Here is a 21,810-nt window from a genome sequence, read left to right on the forward strand (position 1 = left end):
TCTTCATACGTTTCCGGAAACCAAAAACTTGGGAGGAAAAAATGTGAAGACCGAATCAACTTGCGCGGACTTTAACACCAGCTCGGCGAATCCATTCACGTTTCATATGCAGTAAACATTATGTTGGGTTGGCATGGTCTTTCAGAGGACAAAGAGGTAAGCCATTTTTATATTTTTAACTTATTTTTTTAGCGTAACGTTGTGCCGTACTGCCTCTGTCTGACAATGAATGAATTGAAAAGAATTACAATGGTATCTGACTGCCACTGTTACCGTTTCTGTTATATATATATATATACTGTATGTATATATAATATATGTATATATGTATATATATATATATATATATATATATATATATATATATATATATATATATATATATATATATATGTATATATATATAAAAAACAACTTTATTAAGGGGGAAGTGTAAATAAATTATAGGATTAAGATGTGTTATCAATGAAAAAATTAAAAGTGTTCGTTGGCTGTCACTGAGTAGCATTTGCGATCGCTACACAAAGCTAACTAAATTACCCCCAAGAACGGTAAGAGACGTAGGACAACCAGAGGATATATATATATATAAGAAAGACAGGGCTGATGGTAAAGGATAGCTTGTTGAAACAGGAGAATGTCCTTGTCATTCGCGTCGATAAAAAAGCTAAAGCTATGCTTAGGTCGGCTCGTTTTTTTCGTCTTTTTCAGCCTTCGACACTAAAGCCATCTCTTTAACTGAACATTTTTATGTTTTTCCACATCTTTGCCAGTCAATTTGGCACCAGGGGCATCATTTTCGGAGAGAATTGGTAGGTTTAGCTCTGTAAACATCTCCTTCGTACACGATTTCCATTCATTTCCTATTAGGGACAAACGGTGGCTTGTCCCTACTTAGCAACAGTAGCTAATGTCATGAATATTAATGAACGGAAGTGACGTGTTGCTTGTGGTACGCCATTGCTCTTTAAGTCTCCGTAGGCAGTGGGTTCACTTACTTATGTTTCCGCTTCTGTTATTGTTTGCATGCTATCCTCATTAAAATATGAAAACCTATAAATTTTTAGGTGTTTTAGTTTAAGCAGACACTGTGTTTTCATCTGTGTGATTTTGACAAAGAACAGCTCACATTTTATGGTGATTTTATGCAGAAATGTGAGGAATTCCAAAAGGTTCAGATACTTTTTCATACCACTGTAGATGAGGTGTATTTCCCCTGTATGCCTTTTATATACCAAGATAAAGTTGTGAAAACACCTTATGTGTAATGTGCGAAGCAGCTGAGGAGGTCACAGCGCACTGTCAGAAAGCACCAGAATGTGGACATTCTGCTCGTGTTAACTTTTTTTTTCTTCTGTGTGTTTATGGAATTTCAGGGTCATTTAGAAACATTTCAAAGCGAGCGAAGCTGTGTTTGTGTGAGAGAGATGCGAAAAAGAAACCATTAATTCCTGTACGGGAGGGTGGGTGACACAAAGTGAGTGAAGGAGAAAGCGGATTTGCTTCTACAGAATCTGTGGATGCGAGCGCTAGGAAAAGGAGCAGAAGCTTCCATCCTGGCTGGAGGGTCGTGTGAGGGGGTTTTGACAATAGGTGCGTGCGGCTTTGGGGCGTCTTGCGGCGGAGGAGACTGCGGGGAAACTTTTCCATCTGACCTCTGTAGCTCCTTTTTCTCCCCTCAAAGTGGCTTCTGGAAGTGAGGAAATGTGAAGAAGCTTAAAGTATGGCATGCGAAGATGTTTTCTGCCAATACGATGGCGACGGTGTTCTCCGTTTGTATTTTTATGAGTCTCGTCTACTTTTTCTCTTTGGCGACTTGGTGAGTCCCAAATTTTCAGTGGCTGAAACTTCGACTATTTCCCTTCTTTTTTAAAAAATCTCTAAATTGTTTGGTCTCCTGTCTAGTTTAAAGAGCACCACAGGACAAACAAGGAAGGATGAAAGGATTTATCCGGAAAATTTTACGCGGATTTTAGACCGACTTTTGGATGGTTATGACAACAGACTCAGACCTGGATTTGGAGGTACGATTTTTCATTCTAAATCACATTTTTTTTCTTCTTTTTCTACACGCAGTGTTGGTAACCGCATCAAATAAATTCCTAATAATAGCAATTGAGGTCAACAGCAAGTCAAACAACTCAATCAGTCAATGACGGCAATAGACGTCCAATTCATTTGAACTGGGAGGATTGGCAGTGTTTATTCTCTACTAACCCTCCCAGTTCAAATGAATTGGACGTCTATTTCCATCAAGGGCACTGAAAAATCACACTTAATGACCACAGTGAGCCCTTCTTGTCCAAATAAATTAGACGTCTATCACCGTCAATGGCAGTAAATGAGTTAATGACGGATTGGATTAAAAAAAAAAAAAAAACAAAAACAAAAACAATCAATTATATAAACCAAAACGCACACATCTTTTTGCAACTTTGAGATGACATCGCCTCTGTAGGTTTGACCTCGATTTAAAGGAAAATCGTGAACTACGCAATGTTAAATATTATAATTTCATCCCATATAAACTTGTACGTTCATACTCATTATGGTTTTATAATCATGTTGCGGGACAAACGCTTTATGCAGTTCAAGTGCTAAAAGTGCAGATTTGTTTCGCAAGCATGTCTGAAAGCAATGCTTATGTATGTTGTCATTGCATTATGGCACATCCGCATTGGAGCTTATCCTTGCTGTAAAGACTTCAGTCAAGTTCACATTATTTCAATGGAGGGGAAGAATCAAACAGGATTTCATTTACATATACTTAAAAAAAAATCCATTAAGCAGATTTGGCAGAGTTTATACCTTTTGACTTTATTCTGACAGACTGCAAGGCCTGAAGAGGGTGTTTACACAAAATCTGTGTAAATAAGACTAATGGATTGTGTCTTGTGGGGCATTTAAATTTGAACTTGATACGTATGTTTTACTGTCTCATCAGGTCCCGTCACTGAGGTCAAGACAGACATTTATGTGACAAGTTTTGGTCCTGTCTCAGATGTTGAAATGGTATGCTCCCAGTTGTTAAAACTTCAATGTATTTCATTGTAATTCACTGTTAACAAAACCTGGAGAATCATCAGTGTCACTCCAGGTCAATGGGACAAGGGAAATGTGTGTTGTGTACCAGATAACATGTTTGTAATACTACCAAGACTGACCTACTAGAGGCAGTATGGTGGCAAAAGCCCCTTTCAGACATATGCTGAACTCCGGTTAAATCTAGGGATCTTAACGGGTAACCTTTATATCTGAAATCAATTCCCGGGTCGCTTGACACGAAGATGACATGGACATTAACTGGGTCGCGTCCTAGTATTTGTCCGGGACTCACCCGGGAAGTGGCATGTGTGAAAGCAGCCGTTTAATTCCTGGATCACAATACGAAGGCTGATGACGTAAACATCATAGCGGGCCGATCGAAATTTCCTCTTTCTTCGCAGTAAGACAAAAAACGGTAAACAAACATCGCAATGATCAACATGGCAAATTGCAAAGATAACAAAATAAAACTGGAAACATAACAAAATTAAATTGCAACTGGAACTTCGAGCCGAGGAAGAAACAGTCCATCATCCATCTTCGGAAATGTGTGGTTTATTTTGTTGCTGATGTCGACCAAAAATGACGTAATGTCTGGGTTATAAAATCTCGCCCCCTGCCCTCTCCACACGTAGAGTGGCGAGTTGCCAACACGGGCCAAGTCTAAAGGTGCCCAACCCATGTAATTCCTGGTACATCTCCCCATGTCTGAAAGCCATGACACGGGTAAATCCCACATTATCTTACATTGGAATTTAGGGGGGTATAAATCTGAAAGGGGCTAAAGAATATGGATACATTAACACTGCAGGTCAATTTCGATTTCTTTTCTTCATGCAGTAGGATTAGAAAAATTCCAAATTTTTCACATCTCACCTGGGCTCGTTCACACGTGAAATCAAATTTCTATCCAACACCTCTGGCGTACTGACTGCATGAATTGACCCACACGTCACCATTGTTCGACAACACCGTAAAGTTCAAATACGAATGCTTAGGTAAACATTTTTAATATTACCCAAAATGAGGAGAGAAGGCACTCAATTCAGTTGAAAAGCTTGCAAGGAGAAAGAGGGGAAACTATTCATCTTACTAGCCCCTCCTTCACCTCGCTTTTTTTATTTGGGATTGCCCTAGCAACAGACGGGTGTCCTAAAAGGGAAAAAGGGGAAGCAATCTGGCAACACCTCTTGTCTTTGTTTGGCTATGTGTGTGCATGTAGGTGGAATTATGTACATATGTGTCAGCACATTTCAGCAAAGCAAAGCGGCCTCTTCTGACCTTGACCAGGCAAGACAAAACATTTTTTCGTTGTGAACAATAATAATAAGCAAAAGCATTTCTTCATTGCAGGCAGCAATAAGCAAAAGCATTTCTTCATTGCGGGCAGCAATTGATAAAAGCAAATATATAATAGCAACTTAATAACTATCTCATCAAATACATTCATGAAGCAATAGCATTTGGTAAGTAATAAAATGCAACAATATGATTCCTTAAATGTATTGAAGTTGGCCTGTGGAACCTAGGCCGGTTTAAACCGGTCAGAATAATGAGGCAGTATTATCAAGAGCTAAACATGTCTATAGTTATCAATTCCAAAAATGTCTCTTACTGCAATCAATCATGGAACATCCAATTATAGCAATCAATACTTTATTGTGAGCCATCATTGGTAAAAGCAAATATTTGATTACCATTTAATAATTATCTTATCAAACACAACAGGCGCGAATGAGCAATGGTGGATGAAAACGCTGAAAACATTTTTTTCTTCTTGATACTGCTGGTGAAGTTATCAGGTTTAAAAAAAATTTGGCTGCCGTAGCATAAAATCCTCAAAAGTTACCAGAAAAGCATGACAGCCGAGACATTTCCGTACTTCTGTAAACACTGCAACACGTGACGACATGTTGCAGTGTCCATGTGACACATTGATGCAGTCCCTTCACACTGCGAGTCGCATTTATCTTTGCAATCGGAAAGTCCGCAAAAAAATATGAAAAAATATTTATTCTTCCTCATTGGATCGAAACAGAAAATAATTTAGAAGCACTAGAGATGGCATGGTCAAGTTAGTGTCAATTGCCACATTTAAAGGGAATGAAACGTTGATTACTCATAGGCTGTGATTGGAGTCAGCGTCTGGGGTGTTCATGCCTAAAGCTGCCCAAAAAGCCGCCTATGATACAATAAAATGAACATGAAATCATCAAAATCTGATTTAACAATAACGCACAAGTTTCGATCTTAGGTGTGCTCAAAATAAAACCCCGAATGTACCACCGTTGTGCCAGTAATATTTTGTTACATGTGTATTGTTCTCATAACATTACATAATAGAATTTTAACTGTAATATTTTGTTCTTGAAGATTGTGATTATAGGATTCAGTTGTTCTCCTTTTTTGATCAGTGTAAAATCAGCCTCAGTCAAGAATGTACTGTATATTGACAACAGATTCATGCCTTGTTTTGTCTATTTTCATATGGTAGGAATACACAATGGATGTGTTTTTTCGCCAGACGTGGGTGGACCGCAGATTGATTTATGAGGGCCCCATTGAGATTTTAAGGCTGAACAACTTGATGGTGACCAAAGTTTGGACACCAGACACTTTCTTCAGGAACGGCAAGAAGTCAGTGGCCCACAACATGACAGCACCCAACAAACTGTTCCGTATCATGAAGAATGGGACTATACTATACACCATGAGGTCCTGTGCCCACATTCATCATGAGCAAATTACATTGAGACAAACCTTTATGAGGTTTTGTATTTCAATTATTATGCAGAAAGGGAATCCATTATTAGCCTGTCTGAGTTCAAACTGCGAGAGTAATAGTAGGATATTTTTAAGTATGTACAATTATTGCAGGACTGAAAGTATGCTTTTTTCCCCTGTCTTTATCCGTCTCCTTTTTTGTCTCTTATGGTAACAGATTGACAATTAGTGCAGAATGTCCCATGAAGCTTGTGGATTTCCCCATGGATGGACATGCGTGCCCCCTCAAGTTTGGGAGCTGTAAGTTTTGCATGAGTGTTTCTGACACACACGAAAAAAAAAACCTCCATCACATGACTGTTCCCATTTTGGCGCTGAAATGGATTCTTTGCTGAAAAGCACAAAATGTCTGTCTGCCAACAATAAATAATGACATATTTCATTGTGAACAATGAAAGCTCGAGCTCAGCACCATTGTTTTTGGGGAGTCTACTGGTCAGCAAAAATGCTTTATCTCAATTAAAGTAGCTACCCAAATAGAGCAGCTCATTCTTATCACAGAGAAGCAGCGATTTCGAGATGATATCTGCAAAGGAGAAACAAGAAATGGAAATCACGTTTGCCTTTGCTCTTGGCCAATCTCTGTCAATTACACAGCATGATGACTTTGGAGAGGACAAACTTCAGTTTTTCTGTTATTGTCATCCATTTCCTCCACTCCGCCCCCTCTGTCCTCCTGGTGCTCACCTCCAGTCAGGAGGAAAGAACCCTAGATGTGATGTGGCCTGAAGCTAAGGAAAGGTCACAATCCCGTCCTATGCCCCGGGATAGCAAAGACCTATGCAGCTACTTTCCATATCTGGCTTATGTATGTGTATGTGTGCTCATTTCCCCCTTTCTCCTTTGCCTTCATTCCCCCACGCTCTCCTTTTTGCTACTCCATCTGGACTTGTGTGCGCACTCCATGACACACCAGAGTCATTTCATTTTGGCAGCACAGTTGGTATCCTGCTGGTGCGGAGTCCCATAGGGAGTGGATGGCAAAGACAGCTGTCATTTTGTTGTGCATTTTTTGAGTGGACAAAGCACTCTGAGGGAGAAATTGGGACATTAAACGCCACCTTGTTTTGAAATAAGACAGTCACATAACAAGATTGATGGCGTTTTTTTCTGTTTTCTTTTCAGAGATGACAGCAATGTTGGCAAAAGTAGTACTCTGCACTCAAGCAAAAGTGTGTAAAAAAAGACTGCTAAAAGTACAACTACTGATTCGATTCCTGTACCAAAGTTAAACATTTTCCTCTCTTGTCGATTGTATAAATAACTTGCTGCTTAGTTAACGTTGTGAATGGACTAGCGAAACAACTCAAAATTAGCTAATGATGACAACTAATGACTAGGCCTTAACTGTATGTGTTTTGTGTGTGTTTTTTTTGTAATTATTTTATTTCTTTATTAGAGTTAGATCAAGAATTTTTGAACCCCAGAATCTGCTGGTTTTTGTTTTCTTGCCACTGGCAAGCTGCAAGTTTAGAATAGTTTGATTTTTTTTTTTTTTTAGCTCACTCAGAGGAAGGGTTTAAGGCAGGGGTGTCCGAACTTTTTGCAAAGGGGGCCAGATTTGGTGTGGTAAAAATGTGGGGGGCCGACCTTGGCTGACGTCCTTTACGTAGAACAATATATTTAAGCAAATTTTAGCAAGCCGTTCTGTGTGTCACATTTGCTTTATTATAGAGCTGCAGCTATCGAATATTTTAGTAGTCGATTAATCGATGGACTAGTTTGTTCGAATAATCGAGTAATCGGATAAGGAACATGAAAAATTAAAACACCTGAGCTGAGCCTCAAACGATATAATTTTTAAAAAAATGAGGATCTGTGTACAACAAAAGAACAATTGGCTAACTAGGATAGAAAAAGTCTGCTAGCTTAAATGCTATAAAATGCTCAAGTTTTTTTTTTATTTTTTTTTTACCATGCTCCTAACAAGTGGTTCAGACACATATTCCCACAAAAAACGGCTAAATATACCTACAAACTAAATTAAGACTGCATTAAAAAAAACATTCGCTCAAACAAAAACTTAGCTTATGTTGGTCTTAACAGGGAGCAGTTGGATTCAGCCATGTGAAAAGAGGCAGACCAGAGGGCATTGTATCCACCCTCATCAGTAAAATTAAATGCAAACACTTTTAAAATCAACCATTACAATGCCACTTCAATTAAACGAATACTCAAAGCAAAAAAATTTAGTTAGAATATTTTTTCTAATCGAATACTCGAGTTAATCGATTAATCGTTGCAGCACTACTTTTTTTTAAAAAAAATTAAATATTTCAACAATTTTGCAACTAGCCTTTGTGGCGTTCTCTTTCGACTCTCGGGCTCTTGCGAAATACTGCTACTGTGAAATTAAACTAGCTTCAAGTTGCTTCAATTTCTCGCTACGTATCTACCCTGTAATCTTGTCGTACATGTCAGCGTGTCTTGTGTGGTAATATCGCCTCATATTGAACTCTTTGAAAACAGCGACTGTCTCAAATGTTGCAAATGAGGCAGACACAGTCGTTGCGTATTTTAGTAACGAAATAGTCCAGTTTCCACCTATCCTTGAGCCGCCAGCCGTTGCAGTCAACTTTTTTTGTTGTTGATTGTCGCCATTTTAGAAAATTGGGAGTAAAGGGTCACATGTGGTAATGTTGCTTACCGTGCTGCTCCCTTTTAGGGGGTAAATGAGGAGCAGCATTTAGTGTGTAAGCTATTTCATATGCTTGTAGCAGTACTGCTGACCAATTTATTAAGTCTGTGTGCGGGCCAGACGTTATTGATTTTATGACAGAGGCTGGGGGCCGGGTGAAATCTGACCACGGGCCGCATTTGGCCCCCGGGCCGGACTTTGGACATGTCTGGCTTAAGGTCTCACTCACTTTGTTCTTTTTGTTGTTATCATTGTTCTTGGTGAGGACACTAAAATTACTGTGAGTTTTAAATCCGTGCTTTCGGCTCATGTTGAGGGCAGCGCTGTATGTCAAATACTTCCATTTGTTACGGTGCTTTAAAAACGCCACGTCACATTGAACAGGCTGGTGGTGGAACGGCAAGCTGGCGTCTAATGGAGTCTAATGTGATTATTGTTGCGACGTCTCATTGATGAAATTAGTAGCGCTACTCATGGCAATAGCATCGCTAGCAAAAAAATAATAAATCTAATATGTAGAATAAAGAGGATAAATGTAACGACTCTTGTGAAGCCCAAAATAGCGAAGTAAGAGTAGTGTTTTTTTCTTTACAAATCTTCTCAAGTAAAAGTAAAAAGTATGGCTGAGTAAAACTATTCTTAAAAGTAAATTTTTCTCAAAAAGTTACTCAAGTAAATGTAATGGAGTACATGTAACGCGTTACTACCCACCTCTGCTCATCTGGTGTGCTCATCATGTCACTTGGCTGATGAAATGTTTAGGGACCGAATTAGGTGGAACGTGTTTAATTGTAGTTTATTTAATTTATACTTTTCCCCTTTAAATTTCAGTCAGTATTTGTTCACAAAGACCCCCAAAAATATTTTAGTTTTTGTATTTAGTATTAGTATTTGTTAAGTGTGATATACGTATATATATGAAAAAGGTAACAATATGAGTTGTGTGATAAAAACTTGAAAATGTATCAACGTAATTAGAGATAATCATCCACAAATCAGAACGCATAATACTGATTTTAAATGTTAGTGTAAATCAGTGCTTCTGAATTATTTTCTATTACGCCCCTTCCAGGAAGACGTAAACATTCCGCGCCCCCCCCAACTCTGCCACAACTGTATATATACTGTAGTATCATTTGTATATAGAATTGTTATTATTATTATAAGTACAACCCTGCATAACATTGTTCTTTTTAATATTAAAGAAAAAAGTAATATAGATCAACTTAAAATAAAGTGTAAAAAGAAACAACATATCCATTCTGTAAAAATACATTTTTTGACCGTTTGATACTGAAAAATAAAATTTAATAAAATCAATAAATAATAATAAATTCAAATTGTTTGGCAACATTAACTCATGAGGACAACATGTCAAACAATTAGACCGAAAAAACAAAAAATAATAGAACAAAAATGACATTGGACAGAGGGACAGTTTTTATTTTTGCTGCAGGCAGCATCAGCTACTTTGCTATGGTGTGGGGTTATTCTGCACCGAGCAACTTGTAATGCCACCTTCTAAGATGCTGACAGTGCTCGCTGGTTTACTGATGTAACACTGACAAAGCGGGAGGATTGTTGGCAATATTTGGCACTCACTGAAAAAAAATAATTCCTTCTAACCGCTGCGAATATTTTCAGAGAAAGTAAACGGACTGGTCTTTCCTTGTCTCCCACTGTACTAAAAGTTAAAACTAAATGCCACAGTGGGGCAAATAAGTATTTAGTCAACCGCTAATTGTGCAAGTTCTCCCACTTGAAAATATTAGAGAGGCCTGTAATTGTCAACATGGTTAAACCTCAACCATGAGAGACAGAATGTGGAAAAACCCCCAGAAAATCACATTTTTAAAGAATTTATTTGCAAATCATGGTGGAAAATAAGTATTTGGTCTATACCAAAAGTTCATATCAATGCTTTGTTATGTACCCTTTGTTGGCAATAACGGAGGCCAAACGTTTTCTGTAGCTTTTCACACACTGTTGCTGGTATTTTGGCTCATTCCTCCATGCAGATCTCCTCTAGAGCAGTAATGTTTTGGGGCTGTCGTTGGGCAACACGGACTTTCAACTCCCTCTGCAGATTTTCTATGGGGTTGAGACCTGGAGACTGGCTAGGTCACTCCAGGACCATGAAATGCTTCTTACAAAGCCACTCCTTTGTTGCCCTGGCTGTGTGTTTGGGATCATCGTCATGCTGAAAGACCCAGCCTTCAGTGCCCTTGCTGTCGGAAGGAGACTTTCACTCAAAATCTCTCGATACATGGCCCCATTCATTCTTTCCTTTACACAGATCAGTCGTCCTGGTCCCTTTGCAGAAAAACAGCCCCAAAACATGATGTTTCCACCCCCATGCTTCACAGTGGGTATGGTGCAATTCAGTATTCTTTCTCCTCCAAACAAGAGAACCTGTGTTTCTACCAAAAAGTTCTATTTTGGTTTCATCTCACCATAACAGATTCTCCGAGTCCTCTTCTGGATCATCCAAATGCTCTCTAGCGAACTGCAGACGGGCCTGGACGTGTACTTTCTTCAGCTGGGGGACACGTTTGGCAGTGCAGGATTCGAGTCCCTGGTGGCGCATTGTGTTACTGATAGTAGCTTTTGTTACTGTGGTCCCAGCTCTCTGTAGGTCATTCACTATGTCCCTCCATGTGGTTCTGGGATTTTTGCTCCCTGCTCTTGTTATCATTTTGACGCCACGGGGTGAGGAGGGAGTTGAAAGTCTGTGTTGCCCAACGACAGGCCCAAAACATCACTGCTCTGGAGGAGATCTGCATGGAGGAATGGGCCAAAATACCAGCAACAGTGTGTGAAAAGCTTGTGAAAAGTTTGGCCTCCGTTATTGCCAACAAAGGGTACATAACAAAGTATTGAGATGAACTTTTGGTATAGATCAAATACTTATTTTCCACCATGATTTGCAAATAAATTCTTTAAAAATCAAAGAATGTGATTTTCTGTTTTTTTTTTTCCACATTCTGTCTCTCATGGTTGAGGTTTCCCCATGTTGACAATCACATGCTTCTCTAATATTTTCAAGTGGCAGAACTTGCACAATTAGTGGTTGACTAAATACTTATTTGCCCCACTGTACATACACTTCGTCTTATTTCCTTGTCTTAGCTTTTCATATCCCCAATGCTCTTTGCTGTGTGCTGTTGTTTGGTTCAAAAATACTGTGCACACTCTGAAAATGAGAGTGGCACTGCCACCCACTGAGTGGATGTGCTATTACACTTTATTGTAGTACGACATAAAAGAATGTTCCCCAAGGTCACATGCGCCACCCCCAGCATCGCTCTGCACCCCCCTGTGGGGGCCCGCCCCACTATTTGAGAAGTACTGCTGCAAATGCACATGCGTTTGTAATATATTTTTATGTTTAATATACTGTACAATGCCCTCTGTCAATCATTATAAAAAATATAAATGAAATGTAAAATACTGTTTGAGTTACTCAACTTACAGCACTGTTGCTTTGCACAGATGCCTATCCAAAAACAGAGATGATCTATACTTGGACCAAAGGGCCCGAGCACTCAGTGGAGGTCCCTCCTGAGTCATCTAGCTTGGTTCAGTATGATCTCATCGGCCAGACGGTCTCCAGTGAAACCATTAAATCCATCACAGGTGAGAGTTTCAAACTTTCAGCATTTTCCCAATCTGTAACTGCTGTCACCATGTGCTGTATATCTTAGTCTCTTTTTTTGACTCGAGGGATATTCAGCTGTCCTCACGCATCATTTTAAAACCAGAAACGTATTTTCAGACCTTTCTACACACGCCAATGCTAAAGAAACATTTTAGCAGCATCAAGAGGATGTACTTGGCATCAATCCTCTTGAGTGACAGCAATGTTTGTTTTTTTCCTCCTTGATATTGAGCATGATATACAAAAAAACATCAATTTTCTAAAGCTTTTCCTGAGTGAAATCTGTCAGTGTTTTGTTGACCGCACTAATTCTTCTGTTTTGTGTTGCAGGTGAATATGTGGTGATGACGGTCTTCTTCCACTTGAAACGGAAAATGGGCTACTTCATGATTCAGACATATATCCCCTGCATAATGACAGTAATCCTCTCCCAAGTGTCCTTCTGGATAAATAAAGAGTCGGTTCCGGCGCGCACAGTTTTTGGTATGTAGACCCCACTCATTGTGTACAACCTTCTGTCCCGTTGTTAATTTGTTTGGAGTGCCTCCTCTCTGTGTAATTATGGTGAATATCTAGAGCTGCTGTGCTTGTAACAGTATTCTCTGAGCGCTTAGATTAGACATGAATACAAGTCATTAAGTGCACATTTTAAGTACACAAGAGCCTTCTAAAATGACGCCGGTAGGATGTGTGTAGATCAAACAACAACATGTGAAAGGATTCAAGGCTAGAACCTTTCTTGATCCTTCTGTGTATGTTGAATAAGGCTGAGATCTTTTATGTTCAGCTTATGAGAAAAATGGGAACAACACTAAATTGTTGAAATGAAAGTATTTAATGTCAAATTCCACTTTGGAGTAATCTTTTCTGCCATCATATTTTTTTCTTTATATTAATAGACAATGTAAACTTATTTAATGATTTTGACAGCTTTTTCACCTCCTCACGTTATTTTGAATTAAAATAAACAGACCTGTCACAAATGTAAAATGCATAAAGTAGTACTGCAGAATCAAAGTATTCGATTGAAAAGAAAAAGAGGCACAGTAGCATACACACTAAGCGTGTGCCAGTATGATATTCTGACAGTATGAAAACCTTAAGCCAAAATATCATGGTTTCACGGTATCACAGTATAGCCATTACAGCTCTAAAATGTGTTACTTTGAGATATCTGGGTTTAAAAAAAAACAAAAAAAACTTTCCATTGAACAAGATTTTTATTTTTCAAAACATTAGCAAATTGGAACATATGTATAATGTTAAGTTGCAATTAAAAAAACAAAAGAAGATTCTAAATAAAATTAAAATGAATGCAGTCCCTTAAGGTGAGCCTAAACCCACAGCCACAGCTCAACATTATTACCATCAGAACAAAAATAATTGAATTATTGTCCATAAAAAGCATGTGTGTATGTCTTGTATCATTTTTACGTTATACACACACCTTCTTTCTCAACGCAGACAGTTGCCAGAGAGGAAAAAAAACACGTTTTACCACCGGTAGAGACACTAAACACGCTGGGGTTAACTCTCGTAGCTGGTGGGAAATGTTCATGACAGTGTTTACTAGGGATGGGAATCGAGAACCGGTTCTCTATAAGAACCGGTTCTCGATTCCCATCAACACATTCCCTGGAACACACAGAACCCGGTTCTGTGTGTTCCAGGGAATGTGTTAATTTAGCATTTTAAGATTATGTTGTACATCCAAATGACTGTAAAGTGCATAGTTTTCGATACTTTTATGGCCAAGATGACCGCACGTGCACGCAGTGTGCTTCCGGGTTGTGCGGGCACGCTCGCGCCCCCCCACCTTTTTGTCATTATAATGTGAGAGTCATGTATATGTGTTATTCACTGCTTTACAGTCAATTTGCATTGTTTATTGCATTAGCACTAATATGATGTAATTTTCTTTCCTTACAGAACCACACATATACCCATACATTCCAGTCTTCTTCCACACACATACAAATACATCAACATCTTTCCATGCATGCTCTCACCTGCTCATTGAGTGATTGTTATATCAAGTGCCATTGGCTGTATATACTGTAGTTGTGCCTGTTGCGAAGTTGGATTAAAAGTGCCACAGACCAGCTCCACTCTCCGCTCCTTGTGTTCTAACCGACGCCCCGAGGTGAATGAACCATAAAACATATTGAACCCAGAACCCCATACAGTCCATTAGTCTAAATTAGAATCGATAAGGGAATCGATAAAGAATCAAATCGTTACGCAATATCGATAATGGAATCGGAAAAATCTTATCAATTCCCATCCGTAGTGTTTACTAACCTTTAATTTTGTATTAATGCAAAGTCATATTAGATCAGTGGTCTCAAACCGGTCCTCAAAGGGCCGCAGGGGGTACTGGATTTCATTCCAACCAAACGAGACAAATACCTTTTCACCAATCTGGTTTCTTACAAGTGTAATCAGTTGATTGCAATCAGGTGCTGCTTATGTTAGTAGAAACCTCATTGGTTGAACTGTTTGTGCTGGATCTGTTGGAACAAAAACCAGGACCCACTGCGGCCCTTTGTGGAGTCGGTTTGAGACCGCTGTATTAGATGTATCGCCTCCTCAGTAGCCACCCTCCGCAAACATGTTTTACATGTCAGTTTGCCCTCCTCCTCTAAGCCGCGGCTATCTGTAACTTTTCTGTAGTCGAAATATTCCCATACCAGCGATTTCATTTTCTTGTTCTCGAACAAGGAGCTGAAAGGTAAAGCTTAACACGACCTACAATTTCCAAGTACAGCCACACTATTCCTTGTGTCTCATTACTTTATAAATGCTATGCTGCGCATGTTATGCCCATTTGATATAAAATGTTCAAAACTGAAAGAAAATTAACCTTTTGAAAGTCAACAGAGTTACTTTATAACAAAGAACACATGAAAGAGGCCACAACAGGAATGACAGTATCCTTACCTTCATATTTTGATAAACAAACTTTCATTGCTCTAAATTTATATAAAAGTGTGTCAGGACTAGGCATGTGCCGGTATTAGATTCGGACGGTAAGATAACCTTAAGCAAAAATATCACGGTTTCACGGTATTGAAATTAAAGCTCTGAAATGTGTTACGTTGTGATATCTGTGTTTAAAAAAACAAAAAACAAACTTTTTTCCATTGAACGGGATTTTTATTTTTCAAAACATGTTAGGAAATGGGAACATATAAAAGTGTAATCTTAAAATAAATTTAAAAATATGTAAAAAAATAACTGAAATATTAAAAAAAAATTTTTTTAAAAGGGATCCTCTGTTTTTAAGACAAATAATTCTTAAAAGATACATGTTAGTATGAGTTATAATAATTGGATATTAAAACCCCTCTTAATGTTTTTGTTTTAATAAAGTTTGTAAAATTAATTTAAGTGATAGGTCGCCATTCTTGTTACGTCGCAGTGCGTGACGTCACTGGTCCCGTTGCCAAAATTCCAGCGTGTCACTAGATAGCTTTCCCAACATGTCGTCAGTTCTACCCTTCCTATTTGAACCAGATCTGAAAAGTGAAGAGCAGGACAGCTCTGTTGGTACTTCACAAGACAAGCTTCAGGGAAAAATGCGTGCAGCAAATACCCGATAAGACAAAAAGTTGGGCAAAACTGGTGATGCGAGAGAGTCCTGTTGGGAAGTCTGGTTGGGAGTGAGAGTGCATGCTGTCCGGTTTTATTAGCAGATATTCAAGGTAAGCATATTGCGTTTTCAAACTTAGCCCAATATAATTATGTAGATTGTTAGCATCCAGAGCTGTCGTGTGCTTTACATACAGTACAGGCCAAAGAGCACACCTTGTGTAATCCATGTCTTGTACATTGTAACGCGTGGTAGCTAGGATATGTGTATAAAAGTACCAAAAAGGGGAGAAGCTTCCACTATGCACATTTATTCACAAAAAATAATATTTCCACCTTGACCACTCTTCACTCGGGAGCTCAGCAGTACCAAACACACATTCCCTGACGAACTCCCAATATTGTTGTGAGGTCCACGTCAGAGTCACTGTCGTCACTGTAGCGTGCCATAGTGCTTTAATTGTTTAGTATGATTTTGGGAAAACTCCCACGAAGAATAGTCAACATAAAAGATAGCAATAGTAATCCAAATCCGCGTTTTTTACTCACTCGAAGATCCAGAAATTAGACCGATCCCATGCCAATGTCGCAGCCGCGTCAGGCCGTCGATTCCACAAAATAGACTTATCCGTAAAGCTGCTGTTTTGGACCGACGAATAAAAAAAAATGGACAGATCCGAAACCAATATTGCAGACGCGGTGGGACTGTCGGATCCAGAAAATAGACGGATCCCTTACTTGACTGAGGATCCAGGAAAAATGTTCGGGCGCTAGTTGTAACACGTGGTGGGCAGGATACGTGCATACAGGGACCAAAAAGGGGGAGAAGCTTCCACATATGCACATTTATTCACTAAAAATAATAATTCCACCTTGACCACTCACTGCACTCCCATTGTTTCCATTTGACTGGAAATTGCATCGAAAAGCAGCACATCGTGGCATTTTACTTCGCGAGTTTAGGCAGCAATATGCAATTATTGAACACGAAAGATACCAATGACGTCATCACTGCGAGCCCGCAAACCTTGGCGCCAACTAACAGTCAAAATATGGACCAAATATTATAAAATATTGCCATTGATTTAACATTTTATGTGTTTCTAACAACATATTTTAGGACAAGATAACAATTGTGGTTTATTAGAGCCTACATGTATTTAAGTTAGAGGATCACTTTAAATAAATGCACTCCTTTAGTTGAGCCTAAACCCACAGCCACAGCTCAACATTCTGACCATCAGAACCAAAATAATTGAATTATTTTCCATAAAAAGCACGTGTGTATGACTTGTATCATGTTCACATTAAACGCACACTCTTTTTCTCAACACAGACAGTTACTAGAGAGAAAAAAAACACATACTGTATTTTACCACCGCTAGACTCACTAAACACGCTGGAGTTAACTTTCGTAGCTGGTGGGAAATGTTCATGAAAATGTTAAGGTATTGCCTCCTCGGCCGCCACCCTCTGCAAACATGTTTTGCATGTTGGTTGGCCGTCCTCGTCTAAGCCGCGGCTGTCTATAACTTTTCTGTAGCCGAAGTATTCCCATACCAGCGATTTCGTTTTCTTTTATGGGAGAAAGAGTTCAGGAGTTTCATCTCCTCCAGCCATCGTGTAGCACAGCTGACTCACTGACACTAAGCAACAACCGGTGAGGGAGGGTTGAGCCTTACAGCTGCAAGCGAGGGATTTTTGGGACATAAAAAATAGCTAATACCTTATGGACGGTATGACACACACACACATACTGTACATACAAATATAAAGATACATTACTAGCTACATATTTTTTTTATTGATTTCAACTTTTAAGACTGCAGTATATTAAGCTAGCTTGTGGTAGACATTTGTAAAACGTTATTAATATGTAAAACATTATTAATAATTAGGTGCTCAATTTCTGTTGTTAGCTAGTTCTTTCCTAATGTGGTATTTGTGGTCACTATCTGTCACCCATCTGATATTTTGTTATTTTTATTAATTTGGGTCGTGTGACTTTTTTTTATTTTATTTTTTTAACAAAAGACATTTGTATTTTGACATACTCACTTTGCATCCACAAGTTAAATTTCCCCTTTTTAGTTGCCTTTGATTGACATACAGTTACTGCATAGCGGTCATGTCATGGACATAAGGCGAAGCATTTATGTTGATTGAGGACTCTGGTGCACAGAATGTTCCAGACTGCCAATGTAAAGGGGATTTTCTCCAAATTCAATTATTGCTATTGGTTAAAGACAGAGGACGTGTGATGCGCTGTTGGCATATAGCGCATCTTTCTATTTTCGTAAGAGTCACACATGACCTTGTATACACTCTTGAATACACACTCATCTTGTCTATTTTTTTCATGGCACCGTGACAATGACAATGTGACATTCCATCAGATTCATTACATTGTGTCCTTTAGCACTGTCATACACATTTTTATTTAGTCTGCGCCTGTGGCTTTGTTATATACTGTATCAGAAGATGAATATGGACTGATTTTACACTTTCAACAGGATAAATTTGGACAATAAAGACTAGTTTAACATCTACTAAATAATTCAACAATTACTATTTTGATTAAACGGTGGTTAACCATGTATTGAACACGTTGTCTGTCATTTATGCTAGAAGTCTAATTAATTTTGACTGCGAGAAGCTGGCAGCAAAGATCCTTAGGAAGTTTTGTGAATGACCAAAAATAGTCACTTGCCCTATAAAGTGTTAAATAAAATTGCTATGATGTTTTTCTTTCCAGTGACTCTAATGAGGATAAAGAAAATAGAGTGGCTTGTTATGTTACATGTGTTGAAACACTGAGTTGGAACTCAAAACAATACTCAGAAAAAAAGTGTGTTTGATGCAGTTTCTATTTTAGACATACAGCACATTATAGAGCTGTTGTGCTTGCTTTAATGTGGCGGCTTGTCTCAGTTCACTCCCTCTAATCCAAGAGCAAACTGAATTTAACATCCGACATCACTTCTGTCATTTTTTTCCTTACAATTTCTCTTTTTGAACCCCTGAAGGCATCACCACCGTGCTGACCATGACGACGCTCAGCATCAGCGCTCGCCACTCCCTCCCCAAAGTGTCGTATGCCACTGCTATGGATTGGTTTATCGCGGTCTGCTTCGCCTTCGTCTTCTCTGCCCTCATTGAGTTTGCCGCTGTCAACTACTTCACCAATGCGGAGAACGAGCGGGCCAAAAAGAAGCCGGGCAAATGCCCTCCTGTTCCCCAAAGCACGCCAGTCAAGGTCAAAGACACAGAAGAAGTGCTGCAGGTAAATTCTTCAAAGATAAGCGAGGTACATTTTGTGATAGCAAAATGGACCTTTGAATGACCTCAAGTGGCCTGGCCAGAGAAAGGAAGGTTAAGATTTTTATCCAACAAATGAATCTTTACATGAAACACAATCTAGGGTGTATCTCTTCAGATAGTGAAAGATAAAGCATACCCCTGAACTTAATGATGAGAGAAAATTGATGGATGATAAATTTATAGACCTGGGTTTTCCACAGAAAATCACAAGAAAATCCACTGAACTGCCGTTTTGCGGGAAAACAATGACATTTTAACGATGTTGTAAATCGTCGTATTTCGAGCATGTCGTCATATGTCGAGACAAATGACGAGTCAAATGACATCGAAGGATCCTATGTCGATGCGTTTGTATGTTGTGGTACCACTGTAAATGTCTATTCATTGATCAATTTTAATCACCAAAATAGGAACATTAAATGATCAGAACTCACTATTTCAGGCGATAAAATCAGAATTCAATGATTTGGACATAATAATCTCTATTGTTTACATGTATGTACTATCAAAATGGTGACTGTAAATAAGCATATGTACATCCTGTTTTCAGACCCAAAATGTAATTTAGCATATACTTCCTAATGATTTTAATGGGACACAGAGTGCAGGGCCGATTAATAGGGGGCCTATCTCCGTCAAAGCTGACCGAGTGTAAACACAGACAAAAAGCTTTTTACGTTGAAAATTCTTGTGAATAAATTGTGAAAATTCCTTATAGATATGGATGTAAAACAGTCTCGATTCTTGGTTAAAAGCAAAAAAAAAAAAAAAAAAACAACCCAAAAACGGGCAGTTAGCATTTATTTTACGTTCAGTAAATATGTCGAATGCTCTGCAGCCGCCTTATAACAAAGAGCTTTTGCCGTTGAAAATTCTTGTGAATAAATGCTTAAATCCCTAAATTCTTTATAGATATGGACGTAAAACAGTCTCGATTCTTGCTTTAAAAGCAAAAAAAGCCGGCAGTTAGCCATAAATATGTCGAATGTGCTGCTAGTCTTTAAATGGTGTTATACTTGTATAGCGCTCTTCTACCTCTCAAGGTACTCAAAGCGCTTTACACTACATTGCCATCTACCTACTGGTGACACAGCACCAGGAGCAATGCGGGGTTCAGTATCTTGCTCAAGGATACTTAGGTGAGTTCATCAGCGTGGAGAATCGACCACAACCTCTGGGTTGGGGGACTACTACTCCACCACTGAGCCATCCCCCGTTGGCTTTAAGTCACTGTGGCGCCACCTTACCACAACAAATAGCTTTTTAACGTTAAAATTCTTGTGAATAAATGCTTAAATCCCTGAATTCTTTTTAGATATGGACATAAAACAGTCTCGATTCTTGGTTAAAAGCATTAAAAAAAAAAAAAAAAAAAAAAAAAAAGGGCAGTTAGCATTTATTTTACGTAAATATTGCGAACTCCGATGCCAATGCCGTAGCAGCTAATTTCTCCCATTGATTTTTTTTCACGTTTCAAAATGCATGCATGGTACGAAAAATATAGTAATTACCTTGAATCCTCAAACAAATCACTCCTGAGAAAATCCTTCCTGTTTGTAAGCGTTACAGCTTTCCTACTTTTTCAGACTAAATCCAGCATTAGATCGCTGCGTGCGTGTTTGAGAATTACTCTTCATGATGTGGGGAGGTCCACTACTTGAAGGCGAGGTTGTTAGGTTTTGTGTTGGTTTTTTCCTAGTGTGACTTGTCCCTGTGATTACCCATTGATTTCACCTGTTGTACCTGCACCTAGTGAGTCCTCATGTATTACCCAGCTGTTCCTTGTTGTCTCGTTACTCCTTGTCTGCATGTGTGTGTATATAAGCACCCAGTTTCTTTTCACTCCTTGTTGCGTCATCGTCAAAGTCTATGTCAATGCCCATGTGCTCGCCATTGTTCTCAAGTTTTCTCCGTCCAAGTCCTTGCGTTCCTCGACGTAAGTTTTTGATATCAAGCCTTTTGTTAGTGACCTGAGTTTTGTTTGCTATTGTGTTTTTGGGATCACCTCAGTTTTGGTTTGTACTTTGTTTTTTTCTGTCGGCCTTAATTAAATTATTTTTGCACCGTCTTTTTTGCCTCGCTTCACTTTTCCTGCATTTAGGTCCACACCAGAGGTTGCGCTAGACTTTTTCGTTGTCTGTCATTTTGACTGACAGGGTCATAAAAATCCGGTCATAATCTATTTTTACCCGTCACTTAAATTTTTAAAATGATGATAATGACATTGTGGTGACCCTTTGTTTGGCATAATTCACCTTCCGTACTTGTGTGTCCATTTGGCCGAGCGCGTTACCGGTGTAGGTTCAAGCGCCTACATCGGCTACGACAGTCACGTGACAGAGACACTTAAGAGCCGCGCGCGGTCCCCTCACTATCCACTCGCTCTCACTATGATTGGCCGAAGAGTCGAAATGCTCTCCCGTGAAATGCCTGTTTAAAAATGTTCCCGTTGTTACTTCTTGCGTTCGCTTATAAGTGCCCATTTAAAAAGGAAAAGCGATGGATGATACTACACACAGAGCGTATTATTAACAAATGTTAAAGTTGTATAATCATATAGCGAGAATAAGAAACGTCACTGAGGCCCCAGTAAGTAGGTAGCCTACCATATGTAGCACATGGAACAATGAAATTAACAGTTTACCTGCTGTGGCCTGAACGTAGTCTCACACTTTCCTCCTGGTGCGCATGGACTGCCCGCTTGTGCAGTCCCTGTTTTTTCACCTCTTTTATCAACACCATCGTCGTTTTGGGGCTTTTTGAAGAAACTTCG

General features: G+C 39.0%; 1 protein-coding gene across 5 annotated transcripts in view; it reads left to right on the plus strand.

Annotated features, from left to right (window-relative positions):
• The first annotated feature begins 1,327 nt into the window (after positions 1-1,327).
• The window catches only part of gabra4 (gamma-aminobutyric acid type A receptor subunit alpha4), a 30,641-nt gene continuing 10,158 nt past the window's right edge, over positions 1,328-21,810 (plus strand). Inside the window, exons 1-9 of one of the 5 annotated variants that reach the window (XM_057850616.1) lie at positions 1,328-1,593; positions 1,685-1,819; positions 1,906-2,024; positions 2,945-3,012; positions 5,540-5,814; positions 5,987-6,069; positions 11,960-12,103; positions 12,456-12,608; positions 18,743-18,999. In XM_057850616.1, the coding sequence (XP_057706599.1) occupies positions 1,737-1,819; positions 1,906-2,024; positions 2,945-3,012; positions 5,540-5,814; positions 5,987-6,069; positions 11,960-12,103; positions 12,456-12,608; positions 18,743-18,999 (1,182 nt within the window). In that variant the 5' untranslated portion in view covers positions 1,328-1,593; positions 1,685-1,736. Of the gene's footprint in view, positions 1,820-1,905; positions 2,025-2,944; positions 3,013-5,539; positions 5,815-5,986; positions 6,070-11,959; positions 12,104-12,455; positions 12,609-18,742; positions 19,000-21,810 lie in introns of all 5 variants that reach the window. The other 4 variants (XM_057850619.1, XM_057850620.1, XM_057850618.1 and 1 more) reach the window with 4 other exon arrangements.

This window comes from Corythoichthys intestinalis, chromosome 11, assembly GCF_030265065.1.
Source record: "Corythoichthys intestinalis isolate RoL2023-P3 chromosome 11, ASM3026506v1, whole genome shotgun sequence".
In the NCBI taxonomy this organism is placed as follows: Eukaryota; Metazoa; Chordata; class Actinopteri; order Syngnathiformes; family Syngnathidae; genus Corythoichthys; species Corythoichthys intestinalis.